At 35.7% G+C, this 18,426-nt stretch overlaps 1 protein-coding gene across 4 annotated transcripts in view; it reads left to right on the top strand.

The window, feature by feature from the left end:
* Nucleotides 1-18,426, top strand: part of LOC725033 — a 178,021-nt gene that overhangs the window by 63,243 nt on the left and 96,352 nt on the right. For all 4 annotated transcript variants that reach the window (XM_006560179.3, XM_006560178.3, XM_001119882.5 and 1 more), the window contains one exon: nt 2,377-2,491. In XM_006560179.3, the coding sequence (XP_006560242.1) occupies nt 2,377-2,491 (115 nt within the window). The remainder of the gene's footprint in view (nt 1-2,376; nt 2,492-18,426) is intronic.

Below are 18,426 nucleotides of genomic sequence, written 5' to 3' on the forward strand. Positions count from 1 at the left end.
GTTGCTGGATCTCGTGGATATTGAATCGAGTTTGAAATTGGAACGTCAATTTTTTACGTTTAGAAATTAATTTGAAACAATTTGATATTTTTATTCCTCGTCAATTCGAAGGAAGAAAGAAAATTAAGAATACAAATTGTTTTCAATTTATCGCTTTATTTGTTTCGAAACGTCACGATTTGGTGAAAATTTCACGGATGAAATGTCGCAAATGAATAAAATTCATTTCGTTTCAAGTTTCGGCACGTTTCCTCATCGGTAACTCTTGTCGCTCCATTCGAAGACTAAAAAAAGAACTCGAATAAATTGTTTAATTTTATTATCAAAGAAAGAAATGCCACGCTTTGATGAAAAATTTATTCATCACGGACCACTCCATCAATCAACATTTCATCCCTTTCTCATCGTCAGTGGCTCTTTTCATTGAAGATACATAACAAAAAAAAAAAAGAAAGAAATGCTTTAATTTTATTATTAAAGAAAGGAACATCACGCTTCGATAAAAATTTATGTAACGAAAGTTTAAAAAATTTACGTGCAAAGGGAAAGAGCGTTCATTTTCTTTAAAACTTGAGAGAGCAAGATGAAGAAGATTGGAAACAATAAGTCAGAATAAAAAAATGAAATAAAAATTTACGAGGATATTAAAAATCAATCGAATTTACCAATTTTATCGAAAAACGATAAAAATTCCATATAAAAAATAAAAAAGAAAACGAAAGTACTAAATCAAAATCTATCTTTTTTTCCTCATCGATATCTTTCTGCGTTACACTTACTTCCACGAATCCCCATTTGGGAATTTAAGAACAAGAGGCTTTGCAAGAGAATCCTTGCCTCTCCTCTCCCCGTACAATTGTTTCTGAATTTCGAATTTTCAAGTTGAACCATCACACGATCCTCCGCATTTCACGAAAGAAAGATAAAACGGTACTTTTTTTTATCCCCCTCGGGATTACGTGTCGTTTCGTCGAGAAACAATTCCAGATTAATGCCGCACGATTCCCATCAATGAAAATCGTAACATCGTCGATATACGAATTAAAGAAAATTCCGCAACGACCGATGACACGGTTGTTAAATTTCGAAAAAAAAAAAAAGCGATCGATTGAAATTTCAGTATCCTAGCTTTCACTTTTTCGTCAAAGCGCGAAACGTTTCAAAGCTGTTCGGCACGGCGCGAACGTTGTCCGTGCAACATTGATCGATTCGGCATTCGAAATCGAAATTCGAATCGATCGATCGATCGACAAATGGGATCGGCGCACTGGATGGCGCGCAACACCGTGGTTATAATAAATTTACCCTCGATATTCGTCCATGCAGAGAAAGGATACGAGATATTCATATTTATTTATGAGGAATGTACGCGACCCTATTGATTTTTCGACGTTAACGCCGCCGCCTCGTTATTCGAGCGCGCCCCCTTTCAGCTTTTCACGCGATTCCACCGGCGAACAAAGCGGGCCTAGCCGGCAAAAGTCCAAAATGCGTGATGATCAATTTCATGGCCGCGGACCATGATTCAAGTACGAATTTAGCGAGTGGTGGGAAGGATTTTTGCACGTCCAAGTGACAGAAAAAATAAATAAATTTATAATCTAAGATTTGTTGAACGAAGAAGAATTGAAAGATCAGAAGATTGTATTAAAAGAAGTTATGATTGACTTGTGCTACTTGTGATTATGATGTACGTGAGTGTAATATCTTTTATATTCCTTTAAAAATTCTTTTTTTAGTTTATTTTAATCCAGTTGTCAGTCCAAATTAGTTTTTTGATCGTATTTTGCGTGACTTTCTTATTATTTGTTTTTTTTATTAATTGATTTATATTTATTCACCTATAATTATTTATTATATTGCTTGAACTTATTTCTTCATTTTAAGATTCTTTGTTCTTAGATTGGATAGAATTTTAACCATTGCGATAAATTTCGTTTATATATTTTCTTCGATATGAAAATAATTTAATCCCGGTTTTATAAAAGATATTGCGGATAATTTCGTTGGATTTTTAAATAAATTCAATGCGAAATTTTAGTGGAATTGAAAGCATCTGAGGAGAAGAAATAACGATGGAAAATTCATTTCAATATTTGTTAAAATAAATTCCAGGTATCGCGAAGTTATGGATTATTGGAACAAAGTTCCAATTTCAATCACCTTTCGTATCTATATTTTTGAATATCAATTAAAAAATATATATATCGTCACGATTATTTACAAATCATCGGGGAATGACGAATACAAATTTTTCTTTTTTTTTTTTTCAAGCTGCATCAATGGATGACCACTTGAAAAAATCGCGACGATGGTCTTTTTAATCGCTTTGTAAAAAATTGTCACTGACAAATTTGAAATTTTTCTCTGTTTCAGAAGTTTCCACACCTCCCTGCACTTACGTGAGATACAGCAGCCTGGAGGATGTAAGGCCGCAGGAGTTAGGATTTCATCAACTGGAGTTCACCCCCATCGTCGTTTCGAAAATAAGGTAAGAGTTGATCGACCTGTGACACGCATGCAGTATTAATTCACCGTAAACAGGTCTATTATAAAACCCTTTTTTACACTGTATAATGCATTTTTATCGGAATTGATATAATCCTTTTGTTACTGGAATAATGACGATGCTTTCTGAAACACGTTTAATGGAAAATCTATTTTAAAAGAGGGCGAGAGTTCTTTGTAGATGAAACTTATTGGAAAATGATTGTTCTACATTTTATTTACATGTACATGAGAGACTTAATAATAGTATTTTCTTTCCTTTTTTTTTTATATATCGTATATGTATATAAAGTTGTAGAACGCGAAGTAACAATGTGTATGTAATAATATAATTGAAAAATAAGCTTACAAAGTTTTTCAAAGTGATTATTATGCAAGAGAGAGGAGCTGTTGTAGAGAAAAATAGAGTAATTTAGAGTATGAAAAATGAGATGGATTTAATTAAATGTAAATTAAAAGAGGTATTTAATTAAAGAGCGCGTGTTGAGTCTCTGTGATTAGATGGTAGCGCGAATTCGAAATTCGCGTGTCTGGCTGTTCATTGTATTCACGTCACGGATTTTCGTTCTTTGTAGTTTCTTTAATCCCAGTAATTACTCAACTGCTGCGAACAAATTACGTGGCGTGTCGTTATTACAGCGTTTAATTAAATGATAATCGACATTAGAACTGTGTTCTAATTAAAATCGAGGCCGAAGAATTATTTATAGAAGCAGAGAGAAATTTCTTCAGTTCAATTCGAGTCGAATCGTAAGAAAAAAATCGATACCGATTTATATTATCGTTCGTGAAATTATTCTACAATTTCGATACGTTATTTTTTTCTCTCTCTTTTTAAAGTCTAGTCTGTCAAGTTAAAAAATTCCCGAAAACATTTCATCCCCTTTTCGCGAAAATTCCATCAACGAGACCGACGAAAAATCAGCGAAATGTGGTTATTCGCGATAAAAGTAACGAACGGCAGAAACAGGGAAAAAAATTCCCTCGATATCATTTATATCTCTCAAATAATTCCATAATTCCAATCCACATTACTACTTTCTTTCTTTCTTTTTTTTTTTCATTTTCAATCCTTCGAAACCAACTCTTTCAAATTTAAAATTGCCAATCCTCTTTTCAGAAAAATCCCTATATGATTATTCACGTCGCAAATAGGAAACAAAAAAAGAAATATCTTCCAATACCATTTACATCTCTGTTCTCAAATAATTCCATGATTCCAATCCACATTATCCTTTTTTTTCCATTCATCCCTTCAAACTCTTGGTTTGTTAAAAAATTCTCCCTCTCTCCAAAATATTTCAATATCATCCTCAAAAAAATTCCCTTTTTACAAAAATCCCATTGACGAAACATTAAAAATCTATAAAATATCGTGCAATCATTTATTCGTTTTATGAAAATAATCGACAATAGCATCACCAGAATTAAAAAATAAAAGAGAAAAGAAAATTTCGATATTACATTCATTCCATTTATTTTTGATTCTCATTTGTTATTCTCACCCCTTCTAGACCAAATACTCCTCAAATTTAAAATTTCCAATCTTTTTCAAGGAAACGTTATAAAAAAAAAAGAAAGAAACAAATCAATGTATCGATTATTCACGACGAAGGTAACCACCCGTCAGTTCCGTGAACATGAATTAAACGCGAACATCGGTTTAACGCGATAATTAATTCGAAATCAGCAGAACCAGCCGGAGATTAACAGACAGCCGAGCCCGGCTTTTAGTTGTCTCGCTCTAGTTACCCACCACGCACCCCTGTCGCCGCCCCGTATCGTGTAGTTGGTGCAGATAAACGCGAATACTTCATAAGCTCGTAATCCTGAAACAAAACGGCGGCCAAGAACAAAAGGGACCCCCTTCCTTCCCTCCAACCCTTGGGATACGCGTTGGCAACAAGCGTCGGGGATCGATGTCTTTCTTCGCCTTCCCTTCTTTCTCCCTCTCCTTCATCCTCGGCCTGTTTAAAGTAAGTCTTAACCGAGTCTGGTTATTAAAAGTCGCTTCTTGCCGGCGATCGAATATCCGCTGCCAACTTTGGATTTCTTTTGTTTGCCAAGTTGAATGGATGCGAGCGATTAATGATTCAGGCGGGGGTTGAGGGTGGATGAAGAAAGACCGTACGAAGTCTCAGACCGATTCCACGAGTCGATAGAAATTGGAATTTGTTCGAGGATCTTTCTCCGATTCGGGAAAATATATAATAAGGAATTTGAATTTGTTAAATTCTTTTTTTTTGTCGAGAGTATTTTAGACACAATTTGTGAATTCAGATTCGATATATTATGTTGTATTATCAATATATTTCTTTTTTTAGATAGCTCGAAAAAAGAAAAAAGATAAAAACATTTTCTCACGGATCTAAAATCGGTGGGTTTTTGCCAACATTTTGCAAAAAGAGAAAAGGAGAGAGAGAGAGAGAGAGAGAACAAATTTACATGAAACAGTATACAGGATGGAAAAAAGCGAGAGATGTTAAATTATTTGTTGTGTGTATCCACGTTTTCGACTAAAGAAAAATAAATATACCGGCAGCTTTACCTCTTTTATTTAGGTTATCGACGATCGTCTACTGTTACCTCTGCCGCATCCACGGCCACTATTTGCGGTTGATATTTACTTTAGACGTTACTAAAAAATACATCGGGATCGGGGGGAAAAAAATTCAACGGTTCAAACGAGGGTAAAACTCTCTCTCTCTCTCTCTCTTTCTCTCTCTGAAGAGCAGTTGAACCAATTTCGGCGACATCCAAGACCAAAAATCCGCGGTCGAAGCCCGAATATTACATACCGTAAATCATTATCAGAAAACACGATCAGCTTTTCGAATCGTGGCGAACATTGTCCACTGCGTTTTCGCTAGCAAAAATAGAATCCCGTTGGAAATCCTATTTTCTCGAAATCGGGTTGGACGTCAAGCGCCATTGGTGTTCGAAGCGAAATTGTATTAGAGAGGCATGAAAATAATGCTCTGGTTCCAGCCTTATATTCCGATTTACTTATACCTTTTTATAATATTTTGTAATTTATTCTTTCCTTTTCTTTCTTTCTTTTTGTATTACGTATGCATGGAATATGCGATGATCCTGAGAAATTGAATTAAAGAGGATTTGGTACATGGTATATATTTCCAAGTGAATTTTCCAGAGAAAGGAATTCGTGTAATTTTTTAAACGAAATATACAGTCTCATTTATAATAGCGTATTTAAGGAGTTATGCTCCAAATCCTTTTTTTAAGCCTCTTTTATAGTTTCATTTTTCTTTTTTTTATCGAACCACCAATCGAGGAAGTTATGTAATTAATTTGGGTCTTAGTTTGTGCTTTATGCATTTCTATTCTGTTTCATCCTCGAAGTTATGATGATATGTATTTTAATATTACATTTTAATTGTAACATTAGTACAACAATTCTTAAAATTCTTGATCAATTTCCTTTCTTTCAATCGATCAAATAAATATTCGATAAATATTGCTCGAAAAAAATTATTGTTCCTCCGCATAGTTGAGTTAAATTCACCCAGGTCGAAGTTATTACATCGCATTAACGTCTCGATCGTGGCAACGCTTACAACTCCATAAAGTCTTAGCAAGCATCGCCGATGATACATCTTGTAATCTCTTTTCCTCGAGGAATAACGGAGTCCCTCTCGCGGCCGCAGGCCATAATCTATTTCTCCGCTGCATTTCTGCGCCGCTATCCACCCTTCTTCCTCTTTTTCCTTTCCTCCTCTCCGTCTGCCTGGCCGTGTTCATTTCTCAACTTCTTCCTCGCCGCGTCTTTATCCTCTCGAGGGAGGAGTTTATCCTCGTTAGGGTGACTGGGAAAACTGGGAAAGTGGTGGCAAGCAAAACAGTGGTTGCGTTCTTGAAGAGTAGCTGGCTTTTCGGATCGTTTAGAAATATACCTATAGTTTGTTCAGCCGTTTATTTTGTCAACTTCGATCGTTTTAACCGTTGTACTTCGACGAGAACAACGAAAGTATAATTGGATAAGTCTTTTGGGAACAGATAATTAAATTTTGTGCGATATAAGTCGAAGAAATTTTTGAGCACAATCATAGATTATTATTCTTATTTTATTTTGTTTAGAAATTTATTTAACTTGGTGAATTCGATTTTGATTTTACGAATTTTAAAATCTCTCTTCCGTGCTTAAATTTTTCAATTCAATTTTCCTTATGAAAATAAAACAACGTAAAATAATTTCCTTTCGCTAAACTCACGATCCAAGTTTCCAATCCATCCAATGCCAGAGTGGAACAACACGCCTTGAAAGAAAATCGTTATTAAAGCGCGAAAGAATTTCTACGTATTTTTAATCCAAGTGGACCCTCTTCTTCTTTCTTCCACGAGTCGAGAAGTTTTCGAGGCTTTGCAAACACTCTTCTCCTCCTCTACTCGAGGATCAAGCGCGATTTTCGGCCACCGAAGATTGGAAATCGCACTGGCCGTTATTTCATCCCCCTGGAATGGCCCCAACCCCCATTGTGCCCGAAACCCTGGAACGAAAGGTGGCTTCTCTCCCGCGTCAGAAGATCCCCCTCCCCTCCTTTTGGGAACTCGGGAATTTTCTGGGTCGAATGAACACCGGATATTACCAGCTCGACCAAACCGAAGATACTTTTCTTGTCGGCCGTATTTCGTTTTTGTTACGCGGCGGCTGACCGATGGAAATCTGAAACGGATTTAACGGGGCAGGCAGGTTCTTGAATTTATCCGGAATTCATGCTCAGTTATCTACAGGCTTAGTTTTCTCATTGAACGATCGTGATAGATTTTTGGTGAGGGAAGGAAAAAAAAAAGGAAGGGTGGAATTGATATTGGCTCGTGGAATATTTTTCCTAGGGAATCGAAGATGAAATCGAATAGAAAATAGGCGGATTATGGATTGTGGGAAAATTTATAAATATTTAGCTTTTTTTTTTTTAATTAAATCCTTCTTAATTTAATAAATATCGCGTAATTTAATTACCAAAGTAAATAATTACCAAGTAATTATTTTTATATCTATTATCAAAGTGTATTAAAAATTATCTAAAAATTATCATATTATAAATCTTCTTAGTAAATTTAATTAAATTCTTTTTTAGATTAATTTGATTATTGAATTGCACGACGAGTAGAAGAAAGTTTAAAGTAATAATTCAAAAGCAATTAAATTTGTCACGTAAAAATTTATATTCTTTAAAATTTTCTGATTGAAATCTGACTCGTCCAGTTTTTTGAATATTGGACGGATAAAAATTTCATTTTCGCTCCACGCATGATCTTGATGAATAATTATAGATAGAACGCATTTCCCTTTTTCTCTTTTTAATTGACTGGTTGTAAGGGATTCGCGATATTTTCACGCTGTCGGTGACACTTTGCACACAAGAATATTCGATCGTAGCCCCGCTTGTTATTACAAGCCTCGCTAAGGGCTTGCGCCCAGCTATAAATTACTTTTCCAACGAGACGAAGTCGACCACAGACCCGTCAATAATTCATCGCGGACCCGCTTCCACCGAAAATCCTTTCATATAGACATATAGTATAGGGGAAGGCCTGTATGTTACACCGGAAAAATATTTAATTTACCGAAAAACCCGGGGAAATATTACCGACTGGAAATTTTTATCGCGGATTTTTATAAATCTTTCCGCGAAACTTGCGTCGAGATACATAAGAGGTTGAATTTAGCTTGTGCTCCAGATTTTTATTTATCTTTTAATAATTTTCAGATAGTTTTTAATACACCTTGATAATAGATATAAAAATAATTACTTAGTAATTAAATATAAATATTTAAATTGCATAAAAATCCTTTCTACGCGAAATAACCAAAATTTTGTACGTGAAAACGTGAGATTTAAATTTAAAGATCGAAAGCGAAATAATTCTAAATTCATTTTGAAAAATCCTTTTTAATTCTTCTACGTTAGACGCAGAGGTGAATACGATTACAAATCGTTGAAGAGTTAAGGATAAGATTTTGCTGGTCGAAGTAGCATGTAGTCTTCGTGTAACGAAGCCACATATTTCAGAGTCAGTCTCATTTAGCCTCTCGATCTCCTCGCTCTCCCTCTATTTTTCCCTCCTTTTAATCATTCTTTGCACAACCTACATGTACCAGATAAGCGTGTACACGAAGCGGATGTTACGTTTCAATGTTTTACAAAATGTTTCGTTATTCGCTCGTTGCACGCTTTTTTTTTTTAAATATTCGTTATTTGCACGCTTCGCAGCGTGCTTTACGTTTTGCAATTTTTATATATCCTCGTTTATTGTATCGCGAGATGTTTCATTTATCCCGGTAATCATATTATAGATCTGTCGAATTGCGTTTTGAAAGCTGTCTTATTTATTTTATATACTCATATCTCTGGTTATATGTATCATTGGAGAAATTTTTAAATTCTCGATTTCGGGTCTGGATTTAATCGTTAAATTGTACAGATGAAATTGATAAAACGTAGTGATTTTATTACGTTGTTTAATAAAATTACAAAATTCAGTCCATACTTTTTTTTATCCGTAACTTTCAGAAAAATTTATGACCATCCAACAGTTATGTATGGATTGATATATTAAAAAATACACGTGAAAGTAACAATATTTCATATTAAAACCATAAATAATTAGAGATGTTTAGACATTTCAATTTAAATATCGCAACATCCTTCATAACAATATAATCATCAAACAAAATAAATTTATGGTTCAATATGTAAAAAATAAATAGAAGAAATTCCTCCAACCGTACAGTTTTTATCGAAGTTTTTGTTCAAATGCGTCAGGATGATGTGTGAACGATGTTGAGACAGGTTGATCGACGTGGAACGATTTGAGAAATTGTCTAAGATCTTCCTGCTCAGGAAGAAGGAGTGTAACGTGCAAACTTCGATCCGATTCGATCGTCAAACGAAATGTTGACAATTTTGAATCGTGTCACCTGTTGCGCCGATGCGATGCATCTCCTCGGATGCGATATTAAAATGCAAACAGTCGAGAACGTTTTAAATCGGCGCAGTCGTTGAAAAAGGAAAAAAAAAAGGATTGGATTGTACGAGATACGAGATATTGCTGATCTCGTGTTCTTGGACGTGATACGAAATTGTGAAATTTTTGGAAAATTTTTAATTCTCCAATGATAAGATCGATATAAATTATGATTGAATTATTTTTTAAATAATAGTATCGGTATATCGGTTGCAGACAATTTTGAAATAAAGTAGGAATTGGACGAATTTTATTTTTCTTTTTAATAAACAGTACATAAATTCTTTTTCGTGTATCATTTCAGAATTTGCAGGATTCGCGTGCGGTTTATTATCTGTGCTTGAATTTTTGTGGTTCATAAACCGTTCTTTATTAAATCGATTTTAAAAATTGTACGAACGCGATATAAATGAGACGTTTAAACGAACCATTGAATCGTGATCCAATTATAATTCTCACGATTTTTCTTCGTTAAACAATTTTATAACGATTTGTTTACAACCACTGAAAGACGTAAGATTATAGTTTTACAGCTGGTGGATGCGAATTAGTCGGATCATATATATTTTTCACGATTTATTCGATTACTTGCTTTTTAGTTTAATGAGCATTTTCAATTGGAGATCGATTGAATCGTTCGATTCTTATTTTTACAAAAATTAAATAATAATCTTTTTCTAAACAATTGTAGTTGATTAACTAAATAATTTCACTAAAATATATATATATTTCGAGTATTTTATTCATAAAAATGAATATCAAAATTATCGTTTAAATACGAAACGTGAACGACGAATAATATGATTAAAAAAATAAAATATGAAAATTTGAATTTTCTATTTTTTTTTCTTTTTTAGAATTCAATTTAATATCCAATAAAATAAAAAAAATACCATTCTCTGATAAATGATTTTCAAGCAATTTTCGAACAATGGAACAACGTATCGTACAAAAAAAAAAAAAAGGAAAAAATAGGATCAATCTCATAAATTCGCCATAATACAAATTTTATTGTCGTATCGGACGAATCTTCTCCCTTCTCCTTCTCTTTCCATCAATTTTTCGACTTTTTCCGCTTCAACACACTCTCTCCCGTACACCATACACCTCGATAACCCCACTTAACAACTTTCCAACAGCGATTCGTCTTTATTACGGATCTCTCGTTTCGACGAGGCTCTCTCGTAGTTTATTGAGCAGAGCCATACACGGGGAGAGGGAGAGTCTCTCCCTCCCTCTCTTCTTCTCTCTATCTCTCTTTCACCCCGTTCATCCATTCTACGAGTCGGCCATGCCGCATCCGACCGGCGAGATAAGATTTCCACGAAATTTATCGAGGACTACGCCCGCCGCTTTAACGTACTCATTTTCGCTGGCGCAGTCGGTACCTTATCGGTTTTCGGGGGAAACTTGGAAGATTCATCGGCGCGCCTCTCGCACGTGGAGGTGAGAGAAGCTTAGGAGAGTAGGGAGGGGGAGGAGGAAAGAAATCAGGTGTCTTTGGCCTCGTGGACCACGAAGAGGCGTGTAAGACTTCGCTCGACGGATCCTATCCCCTTGGACGCGATTTATCAGACGCCTGGATTTTGGCTGGCTTCGAATCCTGCGGGCCACCGCTCTCCTCCACATTTGTTTCGCCGGGGATCGTTGGTTAAATAATAAAGGGTTGCTCGGTTCGATGGTCGAACGAATGGTGCACAGAGTGGAAATTGTTGGACAGGATGCGGGGTGGACTTGTAGATTTGTGGAGAACGAGAACGTAAGGGAGGATTTCTTTCTCTCGGTTAAGTTCGCGGCTTTTCCTTGGGATTCCAGCTTGTAAATTCTGGGTATATTAAATTATTCAGTATAGAGATTTCTTCTTGTCTCGTTGCCCATTTGCACGATTAGTTGCATTGGTTTTTTTTAATCGTGAAATTGTTATTAAGGGAAATATAAGTTAGATAATAAGTTAGAGGATCTAGAGGTTTCGATTCGAAGTGAATGATTTGTCTGTGTAGATCAATTGCATTAATTTTTTTAATCGTGAAATTATTATTAAGGAAAATATAAGTTCAAGGATAGATAGATAATAATAATAGATAGATAATTGATAATAAGTTAGAGGATCTGGGGTATTTCGATTCGAGGTGAATGATTTGTTTGCAAATCAAATGCATTTTAATCATGAAATTGTTATTAAGAGAAATATTGTATAAGTTGGTGGATAATAAGTTAGAGAATCTGGGGGATTTCGATTCGAAGTGAATGATTTGTCTGTCGTTGCAGATCAATTGTATTAATTTTTTTAATCGTGAAAATTGTTATTAAGAGAAATATTGTATAAGTTGGTGGATAATAAGTTAGAGAATCTGGAGGGTTTCGATTCGAAGTGAATGATTTGTCTGTCGTTGCAGATCAATTGCATTAGTTTTTTTAATCGTGAAATTGTTATTAAGAGAAATATAAGTTAGATAATAAGTTAGAGGATCGTGGGGAGTTTCGATTCGAAGTGAATGATTTGTCCAATGCGAATTGTTGTATTCTGAAATATTATCTCGAAGTATCCTTTCGAATTGCAGAAATTAGAATTGCAGAATTGAAAACGGGTAAATAAGTTTGAAAGAATTTTTTTTTTTTAAACGGGTATTGTCGCGTAAAACGACGAAATGAATCGATATTATATACTCTTTCCGAACCAATCTCTCTTTTATCGCCATTTTTATACCCGTTGTAAATTGTCTATCACACAATTTCCGCACAAATCCGAATAACCTCAACAAATTTTATCTCCAATTTGCACGAATGTAATCTCTCTAAAGTGACGTGGATAGAAAAGTACGGAGAGGAGGTGGAGGGGGCGAGGAAAAAAATAAATAAATAACCAAATAAAGAGAGATAGAAAGAGAGAAATAATTCAAAGCGACATTTGTCCGTATAAATTTCCCACGGATTTCATTCAAAGCATCCGCTGAATTACGAAAGGAATGAAACGTCGGTCGGGCAGGAATCCGATAAACTTCGTTCACGCGATACACATATGCAATTTCGTATTTGCAATCCAGTCGAGGCGTCACGCTACCCGAAATCGATTTCCGCTCGATTCATCTAACGGTTACGTATATTTTTCTCTCCTGTCTCCTGCTTCTGCTTCTTCCACTGTTTCCTCCGCCACCCCTTCCCCCTTCTTCCCTCCCTTCTCACCGCTCACCCACCCTCCGTTTCACGTCAGATGACAGCCAATTTTTATTCCAGTGATTGCATTTGCAATTCCCATGAGAGAGAGAGAGAGAGAGACTCCACCGTTTCTGCTCTCGGCGCCACCTCCTTACACGATTCTCTCGAATACCTTTTCACCCCTTCGAACGAGGAATACCTTTCAATACCTCGATGTATCTCCAGCTGCAGTTCTCTAGTCTTTCCTTTCGTTTTCTTTTTTCTTTTTTTGTTTTTCTAATGGAAATACGGATACGATAACGTAATATGTCCTACGTTAATGGGCGAAAGAAGAACGTTTAATCGGAGATTAGAAATGGAAAGATTAGACTTAGAAGGGGATGAAGTTTTACGGGATACCTTCGATCCTTTTTTTTTTTTTTGCATTCCAAGCAATTTCGAGGCGTTCTTTAAGCGTTCGAAATGGGATGTGAAGGATTACACGCGATTACATTATCGCGTTGTTTATTGTACGTTTTATATACGAAGGCTAATTTCTTCATTTCTGGACGAAGAGAATATCGCGTCGTTAAAAGAATTATTATAAAAACAATTGGATACGATAATTTGGAATACTTGGAGATTTTTAGTAATAAAGGGAAAAAAGGAAGAAAAACTTTTGAAATTGGTCAATTTAATAGTAATTCTCTAAAATCGTTAATTTTATCATCCAAGCTTTCATTCGTTTATTACAATTACGATTATAATTATTCGTAATTTATTTCATAATCTTGCCAATCGTCGTAACGTAAGGTATTCCTCTCGAAGGCCTTTTTTAAGAGGCCTCGTTTCATCCTTCGCTTCTCGTATCGTGAAGAGAAACTTTGTCGAAGGAACAGGCTCGAATTTATCCCACGCTGTTTATTATTATTACGGCTAATTATTCTGCCGAGAAAACACCGGCCTGGCAGACTTATTTAGCATCGATTTTCCGCAACATCCAACGTGTCCAAGCCGCGGGAAAGAAGCGGAAGTGGAAAATTCCAACGGGGAGGAAGGGGGGTGTGGCTTTTGAAAACGTAATTCCAATTCCTTAAGAAGCAATTAATTCCGTCTCCCGGCGGGGGAGATAAAGGGGAAGAGGGAGGGGGGACGGCCATTTAAATTGAGTGGCTTCCTTCGAAATTAGATCAGGGAGAATGTTCGTTGTCCCGTTTATTTGCGGCCAACCTCGGTCTCCTCTTGATATAAAATTCGCAGGGAGAGAATTGCCACCCCGCGACCAAGTAAACACACCCCCTAAATTGAACGAGGACATATGGATCTGATTGTGATTTTGGATACATGTTTTTGATAGAAAACTGGTGGTTTGCCTTATCTTTGTTGAACAATGGAGTAATTAAGAATGCATTGATAATTAAGGAATATCGAAGAGGGTTCTTTATTTGAAGAAAATAATTTAAAATGGAATATGTATATTCTTTTCAATGGGATAAACATAGTTTATTGTAAGTAATTTTTTCTTTTTAAGAATTCTTGCAAAGAAATAATTTTATTTTCATATTTCTCTCTTTCGACATTCTTCAGAACTTTGAAATATGAAATATATTTTAAATATATTTTTATTAGATAACAAGACTTTTTCCCGTGATATCTTGCGCAATACAAAATAAGCGAGAACGTTACAAAAATCAAATCGAATAGATACCATTGCAATTGCTGCTGTAAATAATTTCCATTTGCAAAAAACGAAAAAGAAGGAAAAACATTTCCAACGATAAAAATCAACAAGTTCGAAAACACGAATATTCAAGGGAAAAAAGTTTTACGTTAAAAAAAAAGAAAAGAATTTTTACATTCTGGAAATCGATGAGTGAATCGATTTTATACCTATTACCACAAACTTTCCTCTCCCCCTATTCAAAGAAAAAAACGTTCGCGAAAGAAGTTCGGTCTTCGACGAGTCTTCCAGTTGTTGCAATACTTTAAATGTCTCGTTGGAAGAATCTACCAGCGTTCTTTAATGGAAATTGGAAAACTTTCGTCATTGCCCATTATCCTCCTTCGAATCATTCGAGGGAATAATTACGACTTCACACTTCGACCAGAAATAATTTTGAATCTGAGCAATGCCCATTCCAACGGGAAAAAGAAGGGGAAAGAGAAAAAAAAGAAACGAAGATCAATCGGAGACGCAACTTTTTCGTCTCGAGAAATCTTACCTTGGAAAGACTTTCATTCCCCCGCCAAACGGGGACATTTCCTTGATAATAATAAAAAAAAAAAAGAAAAAGAAAGAAGAGAGAGAAGTTGCCATCTTTCTCGATTGTCGTTCAACTTCCAACTCCTCGAAACGAAAAACGACGAATGGCCGGGTAACCGTAGCAACCGAACTACTAGTGGCGCACTTGTATCTTCGACCGATTCCATTGGCATGTTTCGGGAAGAGCGATCCTCGACTACTCGTTCGGGCTTAACCCAATTCCTCCGTTAGAAAGTAGAGCTCGACTCGATCGTTTCCTCGGCCAGACGAGGACCCCCATCGATAATGACTTTTAGCCAACCGGGGGAGGAACCAAGAGAGGATAGAAGTGCGCCAGAACTCGAAAATTTCAATCCTCGAAAGTATCTCGCGACACAAATGTCAAGATTCTGGAACACTTTGAGAAACACGAATCCCAACTGTTTTGGGACGAACTTTCTCGTTCAATAAATAAATACGAATACACTTCTTTGTATATTGAGATATCTTTTACAATTTGTCGAACTTTAAGTTTAAGTATTGAAAAAAAAGAAAAAAGAATTTCTTGAACGAGTATCGATACTCGTTCTATCTTATACTTATACTTCTCAAAAGCTACGTTCTCCATTTATCTTCGACGTATCTTCGAATTCTTCCCCTTCCAAAAGCTAACAGAACGAGAAAGAGAAAGAAAGAGGAAGGACGCATGGCGAGAAATGACGGTTGTTTGGAGGGGTGCGAGACACAAAAGAGGGTGGGGGGAGAGAAATGGAACGACGAGCTGCCAGACGCAGGGACACGGTTTATTCCAGCGTTCCGCATCGTTAGGGCTGCTCACGTTTCGACGCACACCACCACCACCTCATATAGCGAGCCATCACGAATTACGCGCGAGCCGTCCTCGTTGTACGCCAGGAGGAGAATGTACGCGACGCCGGTATTGCCGATGTTCCCTTGAATGGGCTGATACAAAGGGATCCGCCATATGACGTGTAGCCGACTGGATACGCGCAACCGCCCTATTCGTGTATCGTCCGCCGGCCATCGGTGATAACTCAGTTATTGGGCGGAGAGAAAGATAGAGAGAGAGAGAATATTCCTCTGATGAGGCGAAAATTCTGAATGTTTTCTCATCTCTGTTTCACATGCGATGTTTTAACGGCGAGGAAGAAAAAAAAAGGAAGGGTCTAGTTATTATATTTGGTGAAAGTGGAAGAGGACAGTATGGAAAGAGTGTATTTATGGGATGTATTTGGATAAGATGAGGAAGATGTGGATATGATAAAGTTGGAAATTGATTGGATGGGTGTAGCATAGTGAGATAAAGGGAAGGCTGATTGTAAATTATCTTTGACTGATTAATATTTACTATTCTTGGAATTTAATTAGACTTGAATTATTTTCTGTTTGAGGATAGAAGAGAGGGAAAAGATAGTTGAGAGGAATGAATTAAAAGAGTCTACGTTTCTATCTTTTTAAATAAATGATATTGTCAATGGTTGATTGTCCTGTTTACCTATTACTGCATAATAACGTTGTAAAATTGAGTTTTGGTCATTTTGGAGTACAAGGAGTTATGGACACAATAGAGTCACATTATATGCAATTGGATGGAGGAGTTATGAGTTGTGCGTGTACGTGCATGTACGTGTATAAATTATACCTATCCTACACATAATTTATTCCATTATAACGATTCTCTAGGGGTAGAGATAAGAGTGACAGAATTCGATATATATATATAGCTTGAATGCTGGTTTTGTGAGAAGACTTGGTTGTCGATTCTTTGAATGGACGAGAGTTAGGGAGTTCATTGTGTTTCAAGTACTACAGTGAAATGTACGGTCTCATAGGATGCCAGTAAGCTTCGAACAAAGGTTGAATGTATCAATGGAAGGAATATTTTATTATTATTTTATTCTGGAAATTCGAAACAGAAAGATTTATACTTTTGAGAGGTAAAATTTAAAAATTTTTTAAAGATATTGTGCAAACTAATTTGCAGTAAAGAAAAAAAGAATAATTTAAAGATGTTCTTCTAACGATTTAAATAAATTTTATTGAACTATTTAGGAGTATTAATTAATGGAGAAAGTTCGACGTTGTATAACCTAATTAATTACGGTCTTAACCATATAGAGGTCTTACTCCATCGTTTTCCTTCATTATATGCAAAGGGTTCTCTTTGCTTTCATTGTGGTTCAATGTGGAAACTTACTTATTCGAAAGGTGTATCGTTTAATTACCAATGCATCTGAAATTTACTCTGTGCATTACGATTCCATTTTACTTCCAAAATGTTCTTTACTGGAGGATTGATAATAAAGAGGAATCGTGACCAGAAATAATAATTTGAAACAAAAATTTTTCATCGTATTTTTCAATTGCTAATTGTCTGGTCAGAAGAGACATTTAAGAGAGTTTGGTATTCGAGTTCAATTGAGTTTGACGAACTTCCGTCACGAAAACTTAATCGCGAGTTGGACTCAAACGTCTGGAAGAACTGTCAGATCTTAGAATACCTAGGAATCGAGCAATCAGCCGCATACTAATGTGATTGTCGTTCAGAACATTTGGGACACCTATAAATTGACTCTCGAAAGTCTGCCATTTACGACACTTCGTGAATTCGAGAAAATCGAGAAGCGTAACGACCCCGCAAACAAATCCTTTATATCCTTCTTTAATGCATCAAAGTGTAAGAAAGTCTAATTTAAAATAACGGTAATTTATTATAATTTTTTTCTCTTATCCACAAAGATTGATTAAATACGAATAATTAATTTTCACACGAACATTTCCATTAATCGATCGAGATGTTATTTTTCTTATAACTTCAAAACTTGTGCTTCGTTTGTAGAATAATTTAAAATTTGATTTGATGTTTCCGTAGAAAGTGGAATTGGAATGGATGACAGCGTAACAGCTTTGATAAAGTTTATCCAATCGCTGGACAGAGAGAGTTCTCTGCGAGGAAGTTATAGGACCAGACTCAAATTGCAGCTAACCGGAAAATTTATCGAAAGGTTTCCATTTTAATTGCCACCTGTCACAAATTATCGATTCATCACGTTATCAAGGATGACTAAAACTGTCATCATACATTGATAACTAAAACCATTTTAAAGTGTTGGATTGATCGAACGATTTCGTAAAAAATTTTTTCTTTATCATTAAGTTCATCGAAAAGATTCAATGTAGTAATTATATAAAAATATATCGCATTTAATGCGTTTCATTTAAATTTTCCTAAAAAATTTTTATTTAAGAAATATAATTAAAATAATAAGAAGCGGTGTGTAAGAAATTATAAGTTTGAAGAGTTAACAAAGCGGTTAAATTAAACTGAATAACTCGTTTCAAAATGTTGAAAGTGTTGCGAGCGGAAAGTTAACAAGAAGATTAACTTATTCGCACGTCTCCACTTCCCGCGCTTATTTGTTTTCAGTTGAAACAGTCCTCAAGCGGGCGCAAGTAGAAACTTCCAACTTTGGTCAGAAACAGCGACCGAGAAACAGTCTTTTGCTCCTGGTGTATTTCTCTTTCTATTT

This window comes from Apis mellifera, linkage group LG14, assembly GCF_003254395.2.
Source record: "Apis mellifera strain DH4 linkage group LG14, Amel_HAv3.1, whole genome shotgun sequence".
Taxonomy (NCBI): domain Eukaryota; kingdom Metazoa; phylum Arthropoda; class Insecta; order Hymenoptera; family Apidae; genus Apis; species Apis mellifera.